The 22030-nt window shown below is 42.6% G+C and overlaps 2 protein-coding genes across 2 annotated transcripts in view; one reads left to right on the forward strand and one right to left on the reverse strand.

The window, feature by feature from the left end:
• The window catches only part of LOC105383790 (N-alpha-acetyltransferase 15, NatA auxiliary subunit), a 78062-nt gene that overhangs the window by 7524 nt on the left and 48508 nt on the right, over positions 1-22030 (forward strand). The window lies entirely within an intron of this gene.
• Positions 195-11747, reverse strand: LOC105383789. The gene is made up of 2 exons (XM_011553898.3): positions 11460-11747; positions 195-3893 (listed from the first exon to the last, which is right to left on the reverse strand). The coding sequence occupies exon 2, from the start codon at positions 3891-3893 to the stop codon at positions 621-623; it is 3273 nt and encodes a 1090-aa protein (XP_011552200.3). The 5' UTR covers positions 11460-11747; the 3' UTR covers positions 195-620.

A 22030-nucleotide genomic window follows, 5' to 3' on the forward strand; every position in this document is an offset into this window, starting at 1 on the left:
TTGCTACTAAGCTGATTACTTGGTTATATTTAGAACTAATTAGCTATTAGAATTCTGAATTAATCATATTTGGACGATAGTTACTATAATGTGTAACCTATCTCTTGTACCTACTGGTACCTATCCTTATCGTATTTTAGTTGCCTGCATCAAAGTTCTGTCTTAAAGTAAATAGGTAAATAAAACACAATAAATACATTAAAAAAACATTTTAATTAGTTTCTTGTTTATGTACAATCTTTTTAAAGTAATACAAAATAGAAAAAAAATCACAATCAATTTGTTATTGTCTTGTCTACATAACAAAGTCTATATTACAGAGATTGCAACTCGTTGCGTTCGTTTATCATATCACATCATATACTCGAGTCCATCGTGAATACTGTCATAAAATAAATTAACTATCACTATTATATGCACCAGTGTCTCTTAGGAATAAGTTAATAAATAATCGTTTAGTCCACACTCGCGTCAACCCTCACACGACTTAAAACAGTTTAAATATTATGGCAATGCGGTCGCCCGCTAGTCTTCTTACACTACTTAGGACACTTAATCATCACATTTGCGCTTTGTATTTACACGGGCCGTCTAGCGGCTGTCAGACTAGAGCTTTGGTTTCACCGTCCGTACCCCTGACCCCTGTACCGCTCGCGATTGGCCGCTTGAGGGGTTAAGAAGTATACGTGAGCCTCTTCGCCCGGTAGTCTATATGAGACGAAGGAGCCCGGCCTGCCTTCACCAGCGGTGTTGACGGGGTTGATCCATTCAGCATCTGGGTTGATGGGCGGTAGAGGGCGCCGGTAGTTTACGGCCGTGTCGCCGCCCAGCGATGGTCTGTTCAAGTCGAACTGCTCCCCAGCATACTGAGGCTTCTGCACTTGCGGCTGTATGTTGTACTGCTGGGCAGTTCTGTACCCGGGGTTGGGTATGGGGATGAACTCGCTGTCGGGGTTGATGGACGGCCGCGGCAGTCTGTCGTTCACTAGCGTGTCGTCCGCTAGGGAAGGAGGCTTCTGTTGCTGGACCAGTTGGCTGTGAGTCTTCTGGTTGACGGGCTCGCTCTCTGAGTGGACGGGCGGGCGCGGGAAGCGGTCGTTTATGACAGTGTCCCGGTCCAGCGTGGGCGGGTTAGGGCTCTGAGTGTCCACGAAGTCATACGCATACTGTAGATTGATGTTGTTGTCGATGGGCGTGCGCACGGTGCCCAGCGGCGGCGTCACGCCCAGCCCGCTCGCGTCGTGGTCGCTGCCTTCGATTTTCTTGCCGAAAACGTCGAAGGAGCTCTTGGTGAGGTCGTCGAAGTACCTCTCGTCCTGTTGAGTATAATAGCCGTGGCTGACCGGGCTGGCCGTCGAGCTCACGGGGCCGTTGAACTGGGCGGACGGCTTGTCGTTTTGCACCGGAATGTGGTTTCGGTTCTTCTTCTGACTGTTCCTCACCTCTTTCACTGGTGCGTCGTCGTAGTCGTCCTCCCTCGTCCTCGTTTTAGGGTAATATCTGCTCGAGGTCGGAGATTCTGTTGAGACTTTGACGTTTTCGATCAAGTACTGCTGGTGGTAGCCAGGGGAGGGTGACGGCAGGATGGCGTTGAAGTCGTTTCCGTGGTTGAGCGGGCGGCTGTAGCTGACCATCGGCCTGAAAGGTTCAGGGTCCAGCTTGGGCGCGCGGAACGACAGCTCCTGCCGCGGCTTGGACTGATAGCTGAACTGGTAGACTGGCCGCGACGTGATGGCCTTGGGCTTGTGAGCGTTGTGAGCGTGCGGGCGGTGCGAATACGACTTGGGTCTGGTCGTCGTGAACAAGTCGAACGTTTGCTGAATGTCGGCGATCTGTTGGTAGAAGTCTGGCCGTTGTTTCGGCTGTTGTTGGATGTAGTTCTGTTGCCGCGGCTTCTGAATGCTGAAGTACTCCTGTGTTAGCGTGTGAGGGCCTTGCTTTTGCGGCCACAAGAATAAGGCATCGGCTTGGTCGAATGACCCGTATGCTACGTCAATGGGTGGGTTGAAACCGTTCTGCTGGTTTACGTTCTGATTCTGAGCAGGCGCTTGATTCACTGGGAGTGGTAGTGCCTTGTAGTAGTTTCTGCCGTCGTAGTACGGTGATGGACTAGGGGAAGTCTTAGGTTGTTCGTCATAGAAGTAGAATGAAGCCACTGAGTTCTCTGTAGGCTTCCTGTTGTACACGGGCTGCAGCTTCGTCGTGGGCACTTCGACACTGGGCGAGTTCGAGTAGTACGCTCTCAATGGCACGGGAGTGGATGTCACTAAATTGTCCGCGATATCACTTTGCGTTTTGTCCGGCACACTGTAAATTATGTATGGCTTCTCGGATATTGACGGTGGTTTAGCTTCATATTGAGGCTCGTCGTAGATGACAGACACAGACAGCGGTTTGGAAGTCAGTTTCGTTCTGGACTTGTACACTGGTTTCTCTGTCTTTGGTCTGATAACCACTTCGGGTAGGTTCTGCACGTGTATAGGTGTCCTCGACGGGATTTGCACAACTCTTTGCGGTGGCCTTGGCCGTGGTGACGTCACGATCTCGACAGTGGGAGGCACCGTGGCGGTGGTAGGCGCCTCGGTCTGCGGAGACTCTGATGTTGTAGTTGGTCTCGGCTTGTACGGCTTGCGCACCGCCGGCGTCGGGCTCGGCCGCGGCTTCAGGGGCTTCACCCTCATGTACGAGGTCGTGGTGACCGGCTTGGCTGACGTCACAGTCTCAGTGGTCGTGGACTTCTCCTCGAGCGGTGCAAAGAAGTCGGGCGGCGGTGGCAGCACGATACCGGGCACGAGCGGGCCGGCCGGCACGCGGTTGTTGTACTCAGCGCGGTAGGAAAAATTGTAGGGCGGCGGATAGTAGATCGAAGGGTCGTCTTCGTCGTACAGGTCGGACTGGTTGCTCGGCGGGGGGAGGAAGGCCGCGCCCGGTGGGAAACCTTCTGGAAAAGAGGCGTTCATGGAGGGCGGGAAGGGGAAGGGTCCTTCGCTCGCATTCCCAGGAAGGAATGGGAACGGAGAATTTGGGAACGGCGCTCCCCCGGCAGAAGAGTTTCCTTGATAGTCACCCGCGGGGTGGGGCGCTCCAGGCGGGAATGGGAATGGCGGAGCAGGAACAGAGCCTTCGCCTTGTCCCGGAGGGAAGGGAGGGAATACGGCCGCAGGGACACTACCGTTTGGCGTGAGGAAGACGAGCGGTCCGTCGTCGGAGAGTTGTACTGGAAAGGGCGGAGGCACTCGCGGCTTTTGCGGGAGCTTTACTTGCCTTCGGGGAGCCTCGTAGTCGTCAATAGCGGGCCACGGCCGCTTGTCGGCCTCCTTCGTCCTCTCCGGGAACGAACCGCCCTTCAGCACGAGCAAGTGGTCCTCCGCGAGCCATATCTCCTCTTTCTTGAGGCCTCCGAGCGTCTGCAGGTTATCTTTCGACCTCGTCTCGGGGTTCGGTTCGTAGCTGACGATGCCCGGCCGCTTGGGGTTCTTGGCGAATATCTCATTCTGTATGAGGCCGTACTTCCCCTCGGCGACCTGGTCGGACAGCGTCTTCTTGTCCTCGTCCTCCTCCCTGCTCTTTCCGGGCTTGTCTTTACCCTCGCCGGCGCTGGACATGAGCATGCCGTCGTCCCACACGCCCTGGTTCCAGCCGACGTGTTCCTGCGCGACCACGACGCCCAAGAACTTGCCGCTCTCGCTCTTCTGGTCGTTCCCGAACGAGTTTTTCGCGGGATCGCCGTAGTCGGGCTTGATCTTGAGGTGTCCGCCGACGAGGCGGCGCACCGTTCGCTCGGCGGCGCGGTCGCGCGGGAACGACGCCGGCGGCAGCGCGTACGTGGGCGCCAGCACGCTGCCCGCCGCCGCGCACGCCAGCAGCACCACGCCCACCGCCCACACCACCATCTGAAACAGTATAACACACCCGTTAGCCACACGTCACTGACGTCACACACACAGGTAAAAATTAAAACACAATCGAGAGGGCAACTCATCTAAAAATTCGCGCGGCGTATAATTCTCATGCGACAACACGAAGTGAAAGGACCGATCGACGGAAACAAAAACGTTGGGTGAAGTTCAGACACTGGCGCGCCGCGCGCCGCCCCCCGCCTTATAACACTTAACACGGTGACCACCTCCGAACGACGTGACATTGAGATTCAGACGTTTCACTGCAAACTGAATGGCAAGTGGCCACCGAAATCGTCGGCCGCAAAACCTTAATACGAAAACACGAAATGTCATGCGCAAATTAAAATCGGTAAACAATAGTCCCTAAAGCAGCGCATTGTTTAGACTTTAGACCATTACTGTACCTCAAATAAAGGTCTGGTGAAATGACTATTAAGCTCGACCACTAATGGCGTAGAAATCGACAAGAGTTTTGAAACAATAATCGGATAATTTTTCAATTTCGCTCAGCACGAGTCATGTAATGTAATCATCCAATTGAAGTCACGAATCTCAGTTTAGATTATCACGGCTCAATGTGTCACTTATCTGGGCTCGTCTTGAGTGAGTGACGATTATGTTTTCAACCATGACAGCCGTGTGTGGGAGAGACGTTGACATGTTGGATGGTGCAATGAGTAAAAAGTGCATGCGAGGCGAAAGTGTTTCGAGATCGAGAGTAATAATGCAGTGAGCGCGAGCGATCCGGAGCCGTTAGGGCGGCGAAGGCGCTAGTATAGAGGCGTGTCCGGCGGGGTCCGTGAAAGGCACGGTCACCTAACTCGATTTTGCCTTCGATAAAACAGCCACGAGCGGATTGTAATTGTCCTAACCATGTACTGAAAGTATACCGGCGCGGAGCCGATAAACTAGAGCAACCGAGGGCGGCTCCAGTCGCGTGCCTTGCAAAACTGGGCTCTATCTATCGACTCTTTAATTGGTTTCGATTGTAGCCGGTAGACCGACGCGAATGGTATTGCCCGAATAGGTTACTGTGCCATTTCGCCTTCTGACTTATGGGACAATTCGCAGGTGTCAGGTGAAGTACCGTCTGGGTCGGAAGCTAGAGATTTTGAGTAGAATAATTGGGCTTGTGAGTCATGGTAGCCTTGAGGTGGATAATAGACGCCGTGTGTCCCTGCCGCGGCGGTGTGGCAACGCTTGTGCAACGCCCACCGGCTGTTTGCTTTCCGAATCCGATAATATTCCGACTAACAATATATCGGCAACAAATGAACTATATTCCGCCGACCATTTCGCAATAGCAACCATTTGTTTAAAGTTCATTTAGCACACGCATCGGCTGCATTGAATATGTTTTGACATTTGCATTTAGCGCATCTTCGCTGAGTGCATCTACACTGGCCGGTCGGCCTTCGGTTGTTAAAAAAGTAACAATTACTAAAACCAGCTCATTCTGGTTTAACAAGCGAGAGTATTGTCGAGCGCAGTGGCATGGCGATGGAAAACTAAGACAAGGCTCGGCCTTGTATCGGCAAGGTGCCCGCGTTTTTTTGCGGTCAGTACCAAAACTTGTAGTCATTAACCAACCGGTGGTTTGGGAGTGTCGCCGCCCCGACAATGCGGAGCTCGTGTCTGGCGCGCCCTCGATAAACAAAACCCCAGTTCTACATTGTTTTAATGTTTCCCTTCGGCCGACCCTTTCGGTGCTGGCCAGTTAAATGTCGGTTAAAGCTTTGCGTATTGCCACACGTCTCGAGGCTTTCCCAACTGTTCAAGATTGAGTGTAACTCTTTCACTTGTCGCATGCGCATGCGCGGGGAGTTGGGACACCGGTGATGCATTGTTGACGATTTGTATTCAGAGCTCGGACCTCGGCCGCTTTCCAACCACTAACAGACACCAGGATCCTTTGTCTCTGTACCCTCGTTTCATGTTGGTATAAACTTTCCATTCGAATCGATTGAGTACCTACCTACCTAGTTGGAGTAATTTATGACCTATTCTTAATTTATCCTTTACGTACAGTTTGTATTTTATTTATTCATTTATACTTCTATAAATAAATTGTATCCTCGGTTATAAATTGTAGCTGGGCTTCCGTCAGTAAAATGATCAGAATCAATATTGTGTGGGGTAGCAATTTCCGTAATTATAGAATTCTAGTACAAAATAGGGTCGGTTACATTAGCCGCGGCCGTAAGCTGTAATTGCATGCATTGATCTCCTTGAGCTCACGGAAAGACATCGTCAGATCCTACGCACAACTGCATTTATTTACCGCGTATTTGTACACGTACCATTAGACCATTACATTATGATTAACTAGCGCCACTCCTTTTATCCGGTGGCTGTAGGCGGACACCGTAGCGTTTTTTATCGTCCGTTAGACATAAAGAGATCGAAATTGTGCAACATATTCGATCGCCAATAATTATTATCGGGTTATGCACGCGTGCCAGTTTGTCGCAGTGTTTGTTGCTTTCGAAACTGTAGCACGTGGCATTGAGCCCCTCGGGCGGGCCGTTTCGGCCGTTACATTCTTACGCACTTGGTAAAGTAAGCAAAACCACGACTTCAGTATCAATTACGCTAAAAGTTGGCAAAGGTAACCGTATCGAAGCGTTAGGGTAATGAGCCGCTCGCAACACAGCCATTAGGCGCTGCGCCGCGCGTGCCGTCTGCCACTGATTGATCTACAACCTTATTATCGCTCCTCTCATTCTCCATGCCCATTGCGATATAATCCAGCAGGCTTTTGTTCCTACCCGTATCGATTTATTCTCCTTTGTTTGTATCGAATCTATTTTCGCTTTCGAAACCTACCGCAGTCCTTGCTAATGAATCGAAATTAATACGTTTAATCGTTGCTCCGACTGTGCGAATACCAATCAGTTTGTTGCTATTGTTTATAGCGCTATCTATTAATGAATCGATGATTCTAAGGAATAGTGTCACGGTTACGGCTGTACTTGTAATAATTGTCATGGAGTACGTCTATGTCAAGGCGAGCACATCACACAACCTGTTTACATTTTGTTAGCATGTTCTTAGTTTATCCGAGACGGATAAATTGACGAGGTTTATGTCATTTGACCGATTTGCAGCCGGTTTCTGCATACGCTTGTTAGCGTATTGTATAGTTTTATTGTAATTCTCGCGAGGGTCCCTCAACCTTGCCGCTAATGTGGGATTCATTGTATTTGCTAGCATCGTCTTCGGGTATCTATAATCTTATGTGTTTTAATTCTAATAATAGTTATCTATATAATTTTCAGACTCCCTCTCTAAACCCACTTCCAATTTTATTGTATTGTAACATCGGAAGATTGGGCAACAGTTACACTTAACCTTACTTCATACGCACTTAGTTTTGAGTTATGCTTTAATTATCAATTTACGGCACTATATTTTTACGGTCTTTTACGTTTTAGACACGACCCTTTTGTAATGTGTCCGCTATTTAATCGCGGTATAACTTTAATGTCTTTTTTTACTTGGCCGTTGTCATCAATTATTGTTTTATTTGTTGTGGCATGCTAAGGTCAGCGTTAAAAAATTGATCCAATTTAGTCAGTCGTGACTGTGTCGATCGTGCGCCGGGCACGCGCGCAGCCTCGACGTGAAATGCCCGCGTGTTCCAATGTATATGTCATGCGCCCATTGTACAAAGCTCTATGATTTATTGTATATGTAAAATAGACAAGGTTGCTTATTTGTTGCATTTTGTTAACAGCATTATTGAATTCTTATCCTTTAAAAGGCAAAGAATGACTGTCGCGTATTTTTCAATGCTGCAGCTTTTTCAAGAATTATTGCATTGCAAATATCTGTTGAGATATCCCACCCTTGACTCGAGAGTCTTAGGAAACAATAACCTTCGCACCTATTCATCTCGTTGAAATATTTATACTGCTTCCGCATGAAACTAAGTTTTATATAAGCCAGAATTGTCATCTTAATATTATTTAAGACAATAAAGCCGGCCTTGATATTTAGATAAAGAGGAAGCGGTTATCTAATGTTGCCATAACAGTGGATTCTGACTATTCCAATTTCTCAGCTGTGCGTTTGAATGCAGTGCGGCCTTTGTTTAACGTACACATGGAGTGATTTGTCTATGACCACGCTTTCTTTTCTTAAGTTCTACGACTTTCATGTTTCTTTGTTTCGTAATTTCACAGAGTGGATCTGCTATGATTGTACGTAATCTTCCATGTAACGGCCAGTTATTCGCTTTCGTGTCATCCACCGTAATTGTTATTACCTCATCTTGATAATTTTCAAAATGAACCTACAACTTACAAATGTCTCTTACGTGTGCCCCCAGCTTGTTAACTTGTTGAACTTTTATTTTATTTTCTTAATTTAATGAACGGATTTCGGCAACGCTTGTCGTTTCGTTGCGCTCTTAAAAACAATTTAGTTTTCGTGAACCGTCACTAACTAGTTCATTTTTTTGTTACAGGTAAGCTTCAATTAACACAGTTTGCCGCACTATGGTATGTTGTAGTATAATCATAATAACAATGTTTTGATTATTTTTACGCTTGGCGTATCAAGATGTTTGTACGCAAACTGTGGCCGGTGCTATCAGAGAAATGCAAAGGATGTTACGAGATTGCTGTAAGCGGTGAAGTAAACATCAATTAGCTGATTTGAGATAGATAATTGCACCTATTAGTTAGTTCTATATTGTTGTTTAATATGAGGAATTTCTTTCGCAATACGTTTCAAAATTTTACAACGGCTCAAGTGCTACCTTTTGGTGGTTTTCGGAGCGTAGCGGATAATAGGCAACCTTCGCAGTTGCGCCCGGTCCTTCAGTGCAAGTCGTGCGAGGAAAGCTAATTTTTAATATTTATCTTTCGCAACATTTGAGCAACTACCGTTTAGATATCTTTTCCGATAAGTTTTACACACAATTATTTCTCAAGGCGTTCGCTTTTCGTTTGCCAAGGGTGCTACGCCAGATCCACTCTACCTATTCTATTGCAAAGTTTTTTTGGATCACTGTATCTACAATTGTTCTATCGTTAGCGACAATTATGTTGCTACACGTTTAAAACCCACACACTGTGTTTTTGTACATTGTTTTCTCTGTTCCATGATTTTCACAGACCTTGTCTAGATGAAACGAGAAAACGTTAATAGCGACCACAATTATATCGACTGGAATAAACTTTGGTCGTGGTTAGCATATTATAATCCATCTAGGGTTTTTGTTTCACGTCGTGACATGGCACAGTGGGTATAATCATATTTTTTGCTTAATCTCAATTTGCTGGACCGATCCGTTTGTGTGTTTTCTTTTTTACCCGCGGCTTTTTATCGATGCAATTCCAGTTTACTGTCTCGTTTGGAACCGGACCGAGTTCGGTATGATGCAATCGTTCTACGCCGTCTCAAATACATGAATTTATTTTAACATTTGTTTCCACCTGTTGTTGTGTGCTTGTTACTGTACCGTTACCTAGTGTGGACAGGTGTAAAGAGTCCTTATCTAGAGCCAACAATTTCACGCTCTTGGGCGCATCTGCTGTATTATCGTCATGTTTTTGTAACAATTATGTTTGTTTGTCGTCGCGGCCTTGTCCCGCGTTTTATTTAGCAATGCATTATCTGGCTCGTTACTGGAGTTATGCTTATTCGGTGCAAACGGCGTCATGTGAAATGGAGCGAGGTCGGACATTTTCGTCAACATGCCCACCGGATAGTGCCGTGTCATAGACGCTTTTATACATGGCGGGGTACTCTATAATTTTGCGACTAATTTGAGTCACTCCTTTCGGAGGATATCGTAAATTGCAATTCTTGGCAAAAGGTGATACCTAACAGTCGGATGTGGACGTATTTGTCAGGAGGTTATTTTTACAGTTACTAGTTATTCATGTCTTTCTGGCAGATATCAGCCTTACGGAAATGCTTCACCTACTAGCATTATGTTTATGCTTTTCCGTATTATAAAGGAAAGAAGGTGAACAACAATCGAGTCACCGGGTTCACACAATATGAACCGCTGTATGCAGGCACATAATTTGCAAAATATTATAAAGAGAACTGACGGAACTTTTTTGTAGATATGATATTGTATTTGTGAGTGGCCAAAATAGTTTGTCACTTATTTTATTAGCATGTCACGATTGGTACGGAATTTTTTTGCGTACTTTCGTGCTGTACATAGCGATGAATGTAAGAGAACCTTATGACTTATGACTGTGTATGAAGTTGTGGGTTTTTCTCGGCCGTACGAAATTGCCACTTCCGCGTCTAAAACAAAGGTGAGATACAAACAGAATAGTTATTAAGGATCTGTTTGTACTGTAATAAATTCCTGGGACTTTTGTGTTTTGATTTCGATCAAAGGTTTATTGTGCTGACATCATTCATCAACGTTGCCGACTTGTTTTTATACTCACGGATATTTAAAAGTCATATTTTTTTGTTAGTTCCTCTAGCTTGTTTGGTATTTTTTTTCGTGGCTTATTTCAATGAAATTTTTCATACACGATTATCATGTTTTGTTCTACATAGATGTTCACACACCATAGTGATGTGAAATTCTGCTGATGTCTTTATTTTGTAACGAGTTTCTAAGTAAAGCTCGAGCTTTGCTTCTAAAAGTCACATGTAGAAGAGATGCATGCACAAGTTATGTCATTGCACATGGAACAACTTTCCAACACTGGCAGTCGATACTTTCATTAAGATATTCGCGACCTTACTTAAGCACAAATTCACCTGAGCCATAAGTAAACGAACAATTATTAACGTTTATACATAGGTATATAAATTAGTAATAAAATATTCGTAATAAATGCAGATCCGTGTGGTGTTTTTGTGTAACTGTTCGGGCACTTGGATCGATTTCCGCTAAGTTCGATTACACGGCAGATTTGGAGTGTTGTGTGAAATAGTGATGTGGTCACGTAATGCTCACTTCAGATCGACGTACGTGTGACATTGTCATCTCCGTTATTTATACAGTCATGGGAAATACTACTTAAGGATTCCCCACTTCTTTATTTACGAACCGTACTTTGCTCCTCTTGAATAATTAATGTTGTTCAGATATTATTATCGAATCAAGATTTTATTGCCACATGCTAAGTGAGTCGTTGTGTCGGTGATTATAATGATCGATTACCATCATTCAAAGATGGGCACCGATACACAATGATTCACGAAATCCTACGCGCGTCTTTCAAAAAGCGCTGGCTTAGATAAAACGAGGCGTGTGGGACTTGACATTGCAGACACATTGCATATTCAATTTGTACGTACAGAAATCCATTTTTGTGAGCTTTTGTTCTCGCATTCACACAAGTGTTCGCGGCGTCACTGAGCGTTATGCCGAAGGTTGCGCGGACTATGTGAAATTCAAGTTAATATTGTGTCGTGATACGAGAGCCTGCATTGTTCTGCAGTATTGTCTCCGCCTGGTGGCTCGTGGGATCTGGGTCGGGGACCCTGGACGTAGACCCACCAGCTTGCACCACCCGCCTGCCTAACCAACACATGACAAGGAAGCGCTGTTTGTAAACAATAACTGCTTACGTTTTCTGTTATGGCTGAGGCTGCGGCTGTATAAACACTTCTTCAGCAGTTGAAGCTGCACATCACACGTCGCTGCTAAATGTTCTCACTGCACTTTTGTCTTTTAAATTATTTTTTTCAATTAAAAAAAAATCACTTGAGCGTCACTGGCACATTTTGAACTGTCGCCGTGGCTGTCCGGAGGGAGGCAATCCTGAGGGTCGGCCCCGGTGGAGGGAGCAGCGTGGAATACGTGTTGACTGCGAAACGGGCAGCGCATGAGTGGCGGCGGTGGTAGGGGGCGCCGGCGTAAATACGGCGAGTAGACGCACGCGCAGCCGGCGCGCACACACACACACGCGCCGCTAACAACACAAACACCTATTGATAATAAACGATGGGAGATCCCTAATGCCTTCGCCTATGCGGATGTGCGGCGACCGTTATGCCTCTATTAGTACTCGATGAGGTTAGCGTTTGAGTTCGCCGGTCGCATAGATAGCCGGTGATCAGTTGCGTAAGAAGCCGGCGAGTCATCGGCCCGCCGCGTCCTCCGAAGGTCGACATCGCGGCCCCGAATTCCTCCGTCGAACGGGATCCACCTCGTTTGCATTTCGTTGTCGGATGCATCTCTGCAGCTGCCGCCCGTAAAGGACCTTTTCTCGATTAGAATTTTAAAAAGACCAACCCGGATCTTGGAATTGCTCGCGGCTTAGCATCCCGAATCTGGCGTTCAGCCAATGTTGTTTATGTTTACTTTGAATTTTAAAATGCTGATGCTAGCGCCTTAGCTCGTATTGTTGTGGTCGGCGTGATAGCAGGAAAACGGGACTATAATTGTGCGATCTCTGCACTTTGTGACGTCTATGCAGTCATTGATAACATTTCTGCGTAATAACAATACCAACATTCATCATGGTTAATGCATTTTCTCTCAGACTTTTTTGCCGTAAAATAAATGGGGACATTCAGGCAGTAATCCAAATTCCGGTGGCTGTATTTTTTTAAGGCTTCGCGTCGGCGCCGCATTCCACGACTCGTGGGCGCTGAGGATGCGTCGTCGTCGTCGTCTCGCCAGTTCATATAAGTTTTATAACTTTTCCTGTGAGCCGGTAACTTGACACTGGCAGCTTACAAGGTTTCTCGACAAATGTGTAAGGAGGTCGGCGTTTAAGACGTCATAAAGTTATCAACTCCTTGCTTTCTGCAGCGTTTGTTTTGGGTTTAGACCATTCCATTGTTTTGAATTTGATGATCAATGAAACGCTATATTCGTCGATGTCGTGTTATTTATGCCAATTTGAACTATTCAGTTTCCAAGAAGAATTTACCATCTGGATCTGTACTTTCATTCATAATTTATGTTTGCTCTCGTGCATAAAAATATTATAGTATCTACATTCCACCTCCATTCAATACACATTGTAATCTATTATGAATCCAATGTATTTATAAACTGAAATAAAGAGATCATTTTATTAAAGCCGTAAAAGGAAATGGAATGGACAAGTGTTTATGGCAAAAGAAAGTCTTCCTTGCATTGTGCCGGTATTCGCGTGGAATTTAAGAGGTTATTAAAAAGGATGAGGTTTCATGTTAAGGTTACAGTTTCTTCGGCGCCAGATAATCCTGGCGTCGTCTGTCCACTTAAGTTATGTAACACAATGTCCGAGAGCCTACTTGACCGCCTTGCCTTTAAGGCCGCTGGATTATTTTCGGAAACTTTTCGCGTTTTAACATAAACAATCACGACAACTTAGTGCTTTGTTCGTACTGAGTATTTTTTTTGGAAATGTTTGGAATACCGTGTGTGTGGCAAGCTTTCAAGTACTCTTATAGTTCGTTGCTTATCCTGTTCTTTTCATTCAACGTCAAGGTATAAAAGCATTCATGCGACAAGCTTCTAAGTCATCTGCTTCAGTCTTGACCTTTGCGTGCAATGAAACCCTTTGGAGATGCCAAAGGGTTTCATTGCAGCATCAAAATTCACAGGTGACATTTCAACCAGTTGTGTCTTAGGATCTTAATGGTTACTCCCAAATAGTGAAACTTACGATGCAAATGCAACGCAGTAGTGTTGCTAAGAATTTGCAGCTGCAATTTTTCTCTGTTGCTTAACATTTTTTGCTCTAATATCAATGTCAGAATCACTAGTTTCGGAATAATTGGAAATTCAGCTTTCGTTTTGTTGATCTATTATGTTTCTTTACCGTTTCTGCGGTTTTTGCCCTCAGAAACTGCTTCAGTTTTGTTTGTGGTAAAATGGGGTGTTTTGCGGTTTTAGTTCTTCCCTTTTTGTTCATAATTATCGTTGGACTGTGCTACAGATAATTATCGTCTATTAGTCATAGAGTAAGGTTAAAATTTAAATTTGGTTTCTTGGAATAATTACGGCTTACGGATTTTAAAATATTTTTTGATTCTACAAGTTTTGTCTTTGTAGGTATTCCAAATTGTTTGCCATGATCCACGTGCATTAACTGTCGAGTTGTTTTCCATTTACCGGAATTATGTTAATTCGTTAAATTATAAAATATTCCACGACGCGACGCATTTATTTCTACTGCCGCTGGACCATTAAGGATGTTTTCGATCAATATAGAACAACATTTGGTGCGAAATATTTCAAATTCCAACATTTTGACGCATACTTTTGGCGCCAACTTTAAGAAAACTGGTTTCGTAGTCTGCCGATAATAGTGCAAATATTTTGTTGTTGCCATCCTCTTGAGAAGGTCTTTGCTGATTGGCGGGATTGACATTTTCATTTGCTATACTTATATTATTTTTTAGTATAGTAAGTTTGTATAACGTCTGCATTATATAGTTTTCTACTGCAAATGGTTATGTTTTGGAATTAGCAGTAATGTTGGAGGTTTTAACTTCACTTTCGGCCGTGTACTACGGTCATTAATTTCAATGCTCTATTAAGTATAATTTTGGCTGTCCCTTTCATTTTACGACTATTTGTCGCTTCAAGTGTTAATCACTATCTTTTTTAATTATATTTTAAATATCACTTAGAATATCCTTCCTATCCTAATTAGAACGGAACATTACACTAAGGTATTTATTTTAAAAGAGTCAACATTTCTAAATGATATTACACTCAATAAAAACTCGAATGGTATTCTCGACTGTATCTATCCGGAATCTCGACCACATGACAGCAAATAAACTAAAGCATTTTAGTAAAACTGTTGTACAAGTTGATATTAAGTGCTCAATTGATATTTTTTACTTAAATACAGGTTTCCGTTTACTCTGGCCTGTTTACTATGTGAAGGCTGTGTGACAAATCAAAATCACAAATGTTACGATTATTATTCAATTCTTTGCTTTGGCGATTGACGTAATAGTGATAAAGTGGACAGAAATTAAGTCATAATTTACAATCACACGTTTTTGTTGTTTTCTATTCAATATTTTTTGTGTTTTTTTTTTTATATTGCTCTTGTTACTACCTAAAGGACATAAGTATAGTATAATATGTAAGTATATTTTATGTATTTCTATTAATTTAATTATCTAGTGACTATATTTAGTTTTTCCTGTTTCTTTTTTTTTTTTTTTTTGCACCTTTCTACTTGTTTTCTTGTACCTCCTGTAGGTTGGCTGGTAGAAAATGCTTTTAGCATTAAGTCCACCTTTTGTACACTTATGTTATATTTGTGCAATAAAGTATTAAATAAATAAATAAATAAGTATTAACGATAGGAATTCCATTATGTAACACGTTCAATGATATATATATATATTTTGTAGGTAGATTTTAAACTAACTATGTACTTCTGTGTGTGCACTAATTAGAGAATATACAGTTTTTTCGGAATAATGACCGTATTCTCATAACCTCGGACTAATTCAGGCTTTCACACTACATATTAGTGCCTCGTGAAGTATTGCAACTGTTCCTTTTTATAACGAAATGTGGATCGGTTCGAGAAGAGTTCATTTAAATTTTTGACGGACGCAACGGTTCTTTATACGTCGCCATCTTGGAATGCGCAGACGCAATGTAACGTTATGAAAGGGTGCTAATCTTCGAAACGTTGATACTTTATGACTACCGTTGAGGAATAAAAATTTGCATTTATGAATTTGAAAAACAGTTCAACAGTTCAAAAAATAGTTGCTTTTTCAATAACATACATACAACATACAACACATTTGATTGTTCCCTTTCCTTTAAATCCTTCATCAATCATTCCTTAAATCTCTATAGTTCCTCCAAAAAATTGTAAAATATATTTCTGTTGGCAACACCAACATTAATAATCAAAAAGAGGACTTATAGCAAAATTAAGGGCCAAGGAAATTGATTTAAACTAGCTGAATTACATAGCACATAGCACAAAACCGATCCAGTTGCAAAGGGGCGTGAGACAGGGAGATGTTATTTCTCCGAAACTGTTCACCTGTGCACTGGAAGATGTTTTTAAGCTTGTAGAGTGGAAAAGACTGGGCATTAACGTCAATGGCGAATATATCTCTCATCTACGATTTGCTGATGACATAGTTATTATGGCGGAAACGCTGGAGGAGTTGGGCGAAATGCTCACAGACCTCAATGATGCCTCTAAACAAGTTGGGCTAAAAATGAACATGGACAAGACAAAGGTCATGTCGAACGAACATGTTTCATCATCGCCCGTAACTGTAGGAGGTGTCACCATCGAAGTTGTTGATCAGTATCCCTACCTAGGACAAGTGATCCGATTAGGTAAATCCAACTTCGATAAAGAGGTAGCTCGTAGAATCCAACTCGGATGGGCAGCGTTCGGGAAATTACGACACATCTTCACTGAAAACATACCTCAGTGTCTGAAAACAAAAGTTTTCAATCAGTGCGTGTTGCCAGTGATGACTTACGGAGCCGAGACGTGGTGCTTCACCAAAGGGCTTATCCACAAGCTCAGAGTTGCTCAGCGTGCTATGGAAAGGGCTATGTTAGGCGTGTCCCTGCGAGATAGGATTCGTAATGAAGAAATCCGCAGGAGAACTAAAGTTACCGACATAGCCAAAAGGATTAGCACGCTGAAATGGCAATGGGCTGGCCACGTAGCCCGCAGAGCCGACGACCGCTGGAGTAGAAAGGTTCTGGAGTGGAGACCCCGTGTCGGCAAACGGCGTGTCGGTCGCCCCCCAACCCGTTGGTCTGATGATCTGCGGAAGGTAGCGGGAAGCCGCTGGATGCAGATGGCGGGTGACCGTTTGGGGTGGCGATCGTTAGGAGAGGCCTATGTCCAACAGTGGACTACGGAAGGCTGAGAGAGAGAGAGAGAGAGCTGAATTACTTGTTATTCCGGAAGCCGATACACCTGTGTGTCATTGAGTCGGTAGAACGGTACCCTCTGATTTGTCGCTTAATTGCCTCAAATATCCGTTAAAGAGAACCTTTATGAGTCCCCTTGGCAGAGCCTTCGTATCACATAACATAATGTGAATATATCTATGCACCTGTTATGTTATAAAAAACTATGTTGCTGCTTACGTAGAGGTAGGTATATAGTTGCACTTTTTGCATTTCCAATTTGCCAGTGGACAAATCTTTCTATCTTATATCTACCAGATTTCAAAACAACATCCCATGTCGTAGCAATGGCAGCGTACGTCAGTATTTAACATACTGGAAGGCTTCAAGTAGTAGTTGGCTGGTAGTATTTGTCATCCATATCATACGGGCATTCTAGACAAAAGCCTACGAAGAAATGTTTAAACAGATCCCTGGTCAGCCCAGGAATTCGCACTTATTACTACATAGTCCTTACATTATAACGAGTTTCATACAACCTTTTGGTGTGATTTCGTTTTTGATTGGCCAGCCTTTTTGGATCGTCCCAATAACCTTTATATCACTTTGGTTCTTATTTATGTATGTATAAGAAAAGAATGACGAAAGTTGTGCTTGATTAATTAACGATTACACCAATAAAATGTCCTTATGAAACCTGAACTTTACCATGCATTTATACTTCACAATTTTGACGTTGTTTAATTCGTCCAGATTTAATTCCTATTAGGTAATAACATTTGTAGGTATATTTGCTTTTAAAAGTTTAGTTTGGTAAATAGTCCACTACCTAAAATGCTAAAATAATAATTCCTAATGCGTGTTCAAATATTATGCTGATTATTTTGTTAAATCAAAAACATAACAATCGTAAAGTTTGTTTTCACAATCTATAGACATAATGTAATCTGTTGTTTACTGCTTGGAACGTATAACTACTGTATAACAACTTGAATATTTTCGTTTTTCCTTAAATAATAAGAATCTTTCATTCAATGTCACTGCGGCATATTTGTGCATTCCTCAGTCAGAGAAGTTATATTTTCATAACCAATAGGTTAGATATTCGACATTAACTGACATTTAACGACATGACAATGACATACTAAGATCATGCAGATCGATGATCTAACTAAACGCCCAGATGATCTCATTATCTCCCGATAAAATAACAACTGCCATTATTTAAATACAGAACTTATTTTTGAGCGGCATGAAATAGAATCTGCTGCTAAAAATACCGTAGGTATAAGTCTTGTAGGTATTGTTATAAAATCATGAAATGTCGATCCATAAAAGTCGATTTCAAAGTTTATAAGTGTAAACAGTGTAAAATATTTTAGTTGATGCAAAAAGAGCAAGGTCGTCCGAGATGGCTGAGATAGGTAGGTACTTGTTTATTATTTATCAAAGTTTCTCGGCGATCTATTTAAAAAAGCGGTTTAGCATTTTTGACAAAGCGCGCACCATGACGTCGAATTTTCATTCCAAATTCAAAATTTATGCGGCGCCCAAGCTGCCAGTGTTACGCGCGACGCGACACATAAATGATTTTTTAAACCCACGATTCGAAAACACGAGGCAGTCAAAGTTGGACAACTAAATCCTTGTTCTCTGGCACAAACAAGTTTAAAAACAGCCAGATTCATCTCGACATTAAATTGTAATGGGCTGGGAATATACGCGGATCCTAACGCTATAAACGACATTGTTTTATTATATACTCAAACTTGACGTGCTTTCAAACTGCCTATTTATTTAAAGTGTATCTAGATGTTGTGAACGTTGCATTTACCTGTAATTAATGCGGGTAAGATGATAAGTTGATTCCATTTAGCCGGGTTGGCTGAGGCGGATGCTGTTGCAGCCGATGCTATAGAAAGCGGTGGCTTGGGTGAATAGTCAGGCCGAGATATCGAGATTATCTTAACCCTTAACTATAGAGCGGTGGTAGCTAATTTGAGGAAGAAGTCGGTTCGTATAGACTATAGAAAATCGGTCTCACTTAAACGGATATATGCAAAAACAATCCCTTTTTAGAGTATCAAGGATCGTTTATAAAACGTTATTTTTTAAATACGTTATTTAATTTCGTATGCCTTAATCTATCATTGGGATTAGTAAGGCTCTACCTACTGCATATAGGTATACCTAAGATGCCGCATCGAATTTTCGAGCATTCTTTTTCGATTACTTATATTTATAGCATTCCTTTATTCGGTAAATAACATTCAGTGAGATACTATACACCTCCAGCGCCTAGGTAACCATTCACTAGTGGTCTGTGAGACTCCGTGGGCAGTAACGTATTGGATATCCGTTCTGTGTAATTAGACACAGGGATCACATGTGATATCCGTGGCGGATCGACCGCGCACTGATAAGCGGACAAACCGCAGCGGATAGATTGACACGTGAATAAGAAAATAAAGGCGAATATGTTTTGTAGAATAACTAGATATTAAATATCTGTGTTGTGATCTTCGTTTAGGGTAATACCTAGATGATCGTTGAATAGGTTCGGCCGTTTAAATGTTATGAGCTCTTTTCTTATCGTTGTAGGTACATAGAATTGCTTGATTCAACTCGAGTGGAAAAATATGGTGTTACCTCCCAGCATCCAAACAAAACATACTTAAGACTTTATTACACAAACGAATATTTTGTACACAAAAAAAGATTTAGTACAATAAAACTACTAAGCACCTATTAAATAATCTTTTTTTCTTCAGTAGCAATGACTTGGCATCACGTTCCTGTAAGCATGCGTGACCGACATGTGAGTGCTCACGTTTTTGAACCAATGATTTGTTTAAAAACTCAAACTTTGGTCGTAATGTGATTGTTTCCAAACGCAGCTGTGGTTGAATTCAGGAGGATGACGCTATACCTACCTACTGACGAAAACCGAACTAACGCGAGCTTTCGTGTAATCGACACGTTTAATATGACATAGTGTCGTGGCTCCGAAACTTAGTTTTTCGTCTTCCAGAAACGCTATTAACTCCAACATGATCTTTCCTTATCAGCTAACTAGTCCAAGATTGCCGGTCCAGGTCAGAAGATGCTCTGTACTGCTAGACTATTAGAGTCGAGAAGATCAAGTCAGTTACAAAAATCCTATGTCATAGACCCATTTTATAGAGCATCTGTAGACGAAACCACACATATTCGGCATTTCCTTATCACACCGCAAGAATTCAAACACGATATTTATTTACTCGTTGATTATTGCGTTACTCTACAAAACAGCCCGAGGTCTTGTTGGCTCAGTGTGACGTATAAATCAAAAGGTGGGATCCTCGCACTCGTATGCTAATGTACACCAGAGACGCGAGCATCTCCGCATTCCAGCAAACGTCCAGCCAGCACCGGGAATCCCACCAAATAATGACAACCGAAACAGGACGTTCACTCTACAAATTTAATACTCAAGTTTCAAAGTCCGGGCAGAAGAGCTGAGAGAACCAACCTCGTGTTCGAATATCGAATGTCCAAAAGAAATAAAGTTGTTTTTTTTTATAAAATTCTTATGTGCCAGCAATAGATGCCCGTTGGCGCCAACGCTGCAGACAAAAAACGGATCGCGACCGCTTATTAATGGCAGAACTTGACGGCATTGTTGTCAATTTACTTAAATGGCAATAAAAATATGCTGATTAATGTCGCCCGAATTTATAAACAATTCATTAATGCTAATTCGAGTCTGCTGACTTCTTTTGATGGTAAGTTTAGATGCGTAGAAGTATAAGAGTAATGATCTAGATTTTATTTTTACGACTCTATTAATATTTAAAATATTCACGGATTATGTTACGTGTAGAGTTCGACCTTAGGCATTCAATTTTTTTTTATGTTATGTATTTATAACTAGCAATAAACAAAAAAGATGTGTATTGAATATATTGAGTAAGTAACTATCTACCAATTGGTCACATAGTACCTACCTACAGTTTACCATGATGAACATCATACAATACCGCTTCTGACGAATCGAATGTTCCCAGAAAAATATGCCGAATGATTCTAATGAACGATACGGTTAATTACATAAAGAGCACGAAATTAGAATGTGGTGTCACTATTATTCACTTACCACTTGTGGCATCTCGCACAGTTATGACTGTATTCATGATGTCAAATGTTCGAACTAAGTAATGATGGCATTGTTATATTTCAATCTACATACTTACCTATATTGCGACACTTTGGAATATTTTACTTTGTTTATAACATTCTAAAGATTTAAAACTTTCAGAACGATGTAATAATTATGTGGTTTAAAGAAAATAACCATAGACCCTATTGTGCAGAATATTACGGCATCAACAGATTAAAAGTGATATCACTCGGCATAATTACATAGTTGCTAAGTATAATATAATGGGATGTCTGACTGGGCCCAGGGGGGTCACTCTATATGAAGAACAACTTATTTTCAGAGAGCTGCTGAGCGAGCCATGACTCTACCTCGTTGTATTAAACGTGCCGATTGCACGAAAGTTCTCGTTCGTTCGTTTTTCGTCAGTATAGAGTGACCCTCCAGTGCCGGTCTCCTTAATTACTGGCTAGTGGTTACTTGCCACGGAAATAACACGTTTATGTTTATAGTAACACGTGCCCTTGATGTGTGGACCTTGTTATTCAATACGTCCTTTACGACTTGACAACCATTACATATATATTTTTATTGATATTGATAACCTCAAAATAGACAACAACCGCATGGTAACAAAAACTATCTTGTCACGACTACTTACGATCGGAAAATTTCCCGATAACTTATGCGGAGTCTTAAACTTATTCAACTGAAACCATCAGCTATGCGAAATATCTATACCCGATACTCCAACTGAAGTTAGGTATCACCGCCCACCATTTACAATGCAGCTTTCAAACTAATGTGATTATCAATATAACACAGATAATTTCCCATCGATACGAGCGGCCATCTAATTACGCGTGTTCTTCTGATTGTTCTTGCCCGAGCACCAATGCAAATTATGCAGAATCTCCATATTCACATTCACTTTCAGCGATCCATTGTGTAACCTGGAAAATTCTTTTTGCCCCATCCGTTTTATTTATGCTCACGATTATCAACGGATACCGAAGAATGGAGCAGTCGGAGAAATGCCCCGTACATGCGCCTTGTTCACACGGGAGGCTGACAATGGCAGCCCCGCCACTGACAATGAAACGATGATAACCTCACTTTCGACTTTCCCGCGCCTTTTCACAAAGATGGCGGCCGTCGGATGAAAAGCGCGAATTACACAGGAATGAGAACTGTCGAGGT

Source organism: Plutella xylostella, chromosome 14 (genome assembly GCF_932276165.1).
Source record: "Plutella xylostella chromosome 14, ilPluXylo3.1, whole genome shotgun sequence".
NCBI lineage: Eukaryota > Metazoa > Arthropoda > Insecta > Lepidoptera > Plutellidae > Plutella > Plutella xylostella.

Bases quoted from the DNA above. Each gene is read 5' to 3' on its own strand.
- LOC105383789 (XM_011553898.3), bottom strand. From the start codon at position 3,893: ATGGTGGTGTGGGCGGTGGGCGTGGTGCTGCTGGCGTGCGCGGCGGCG.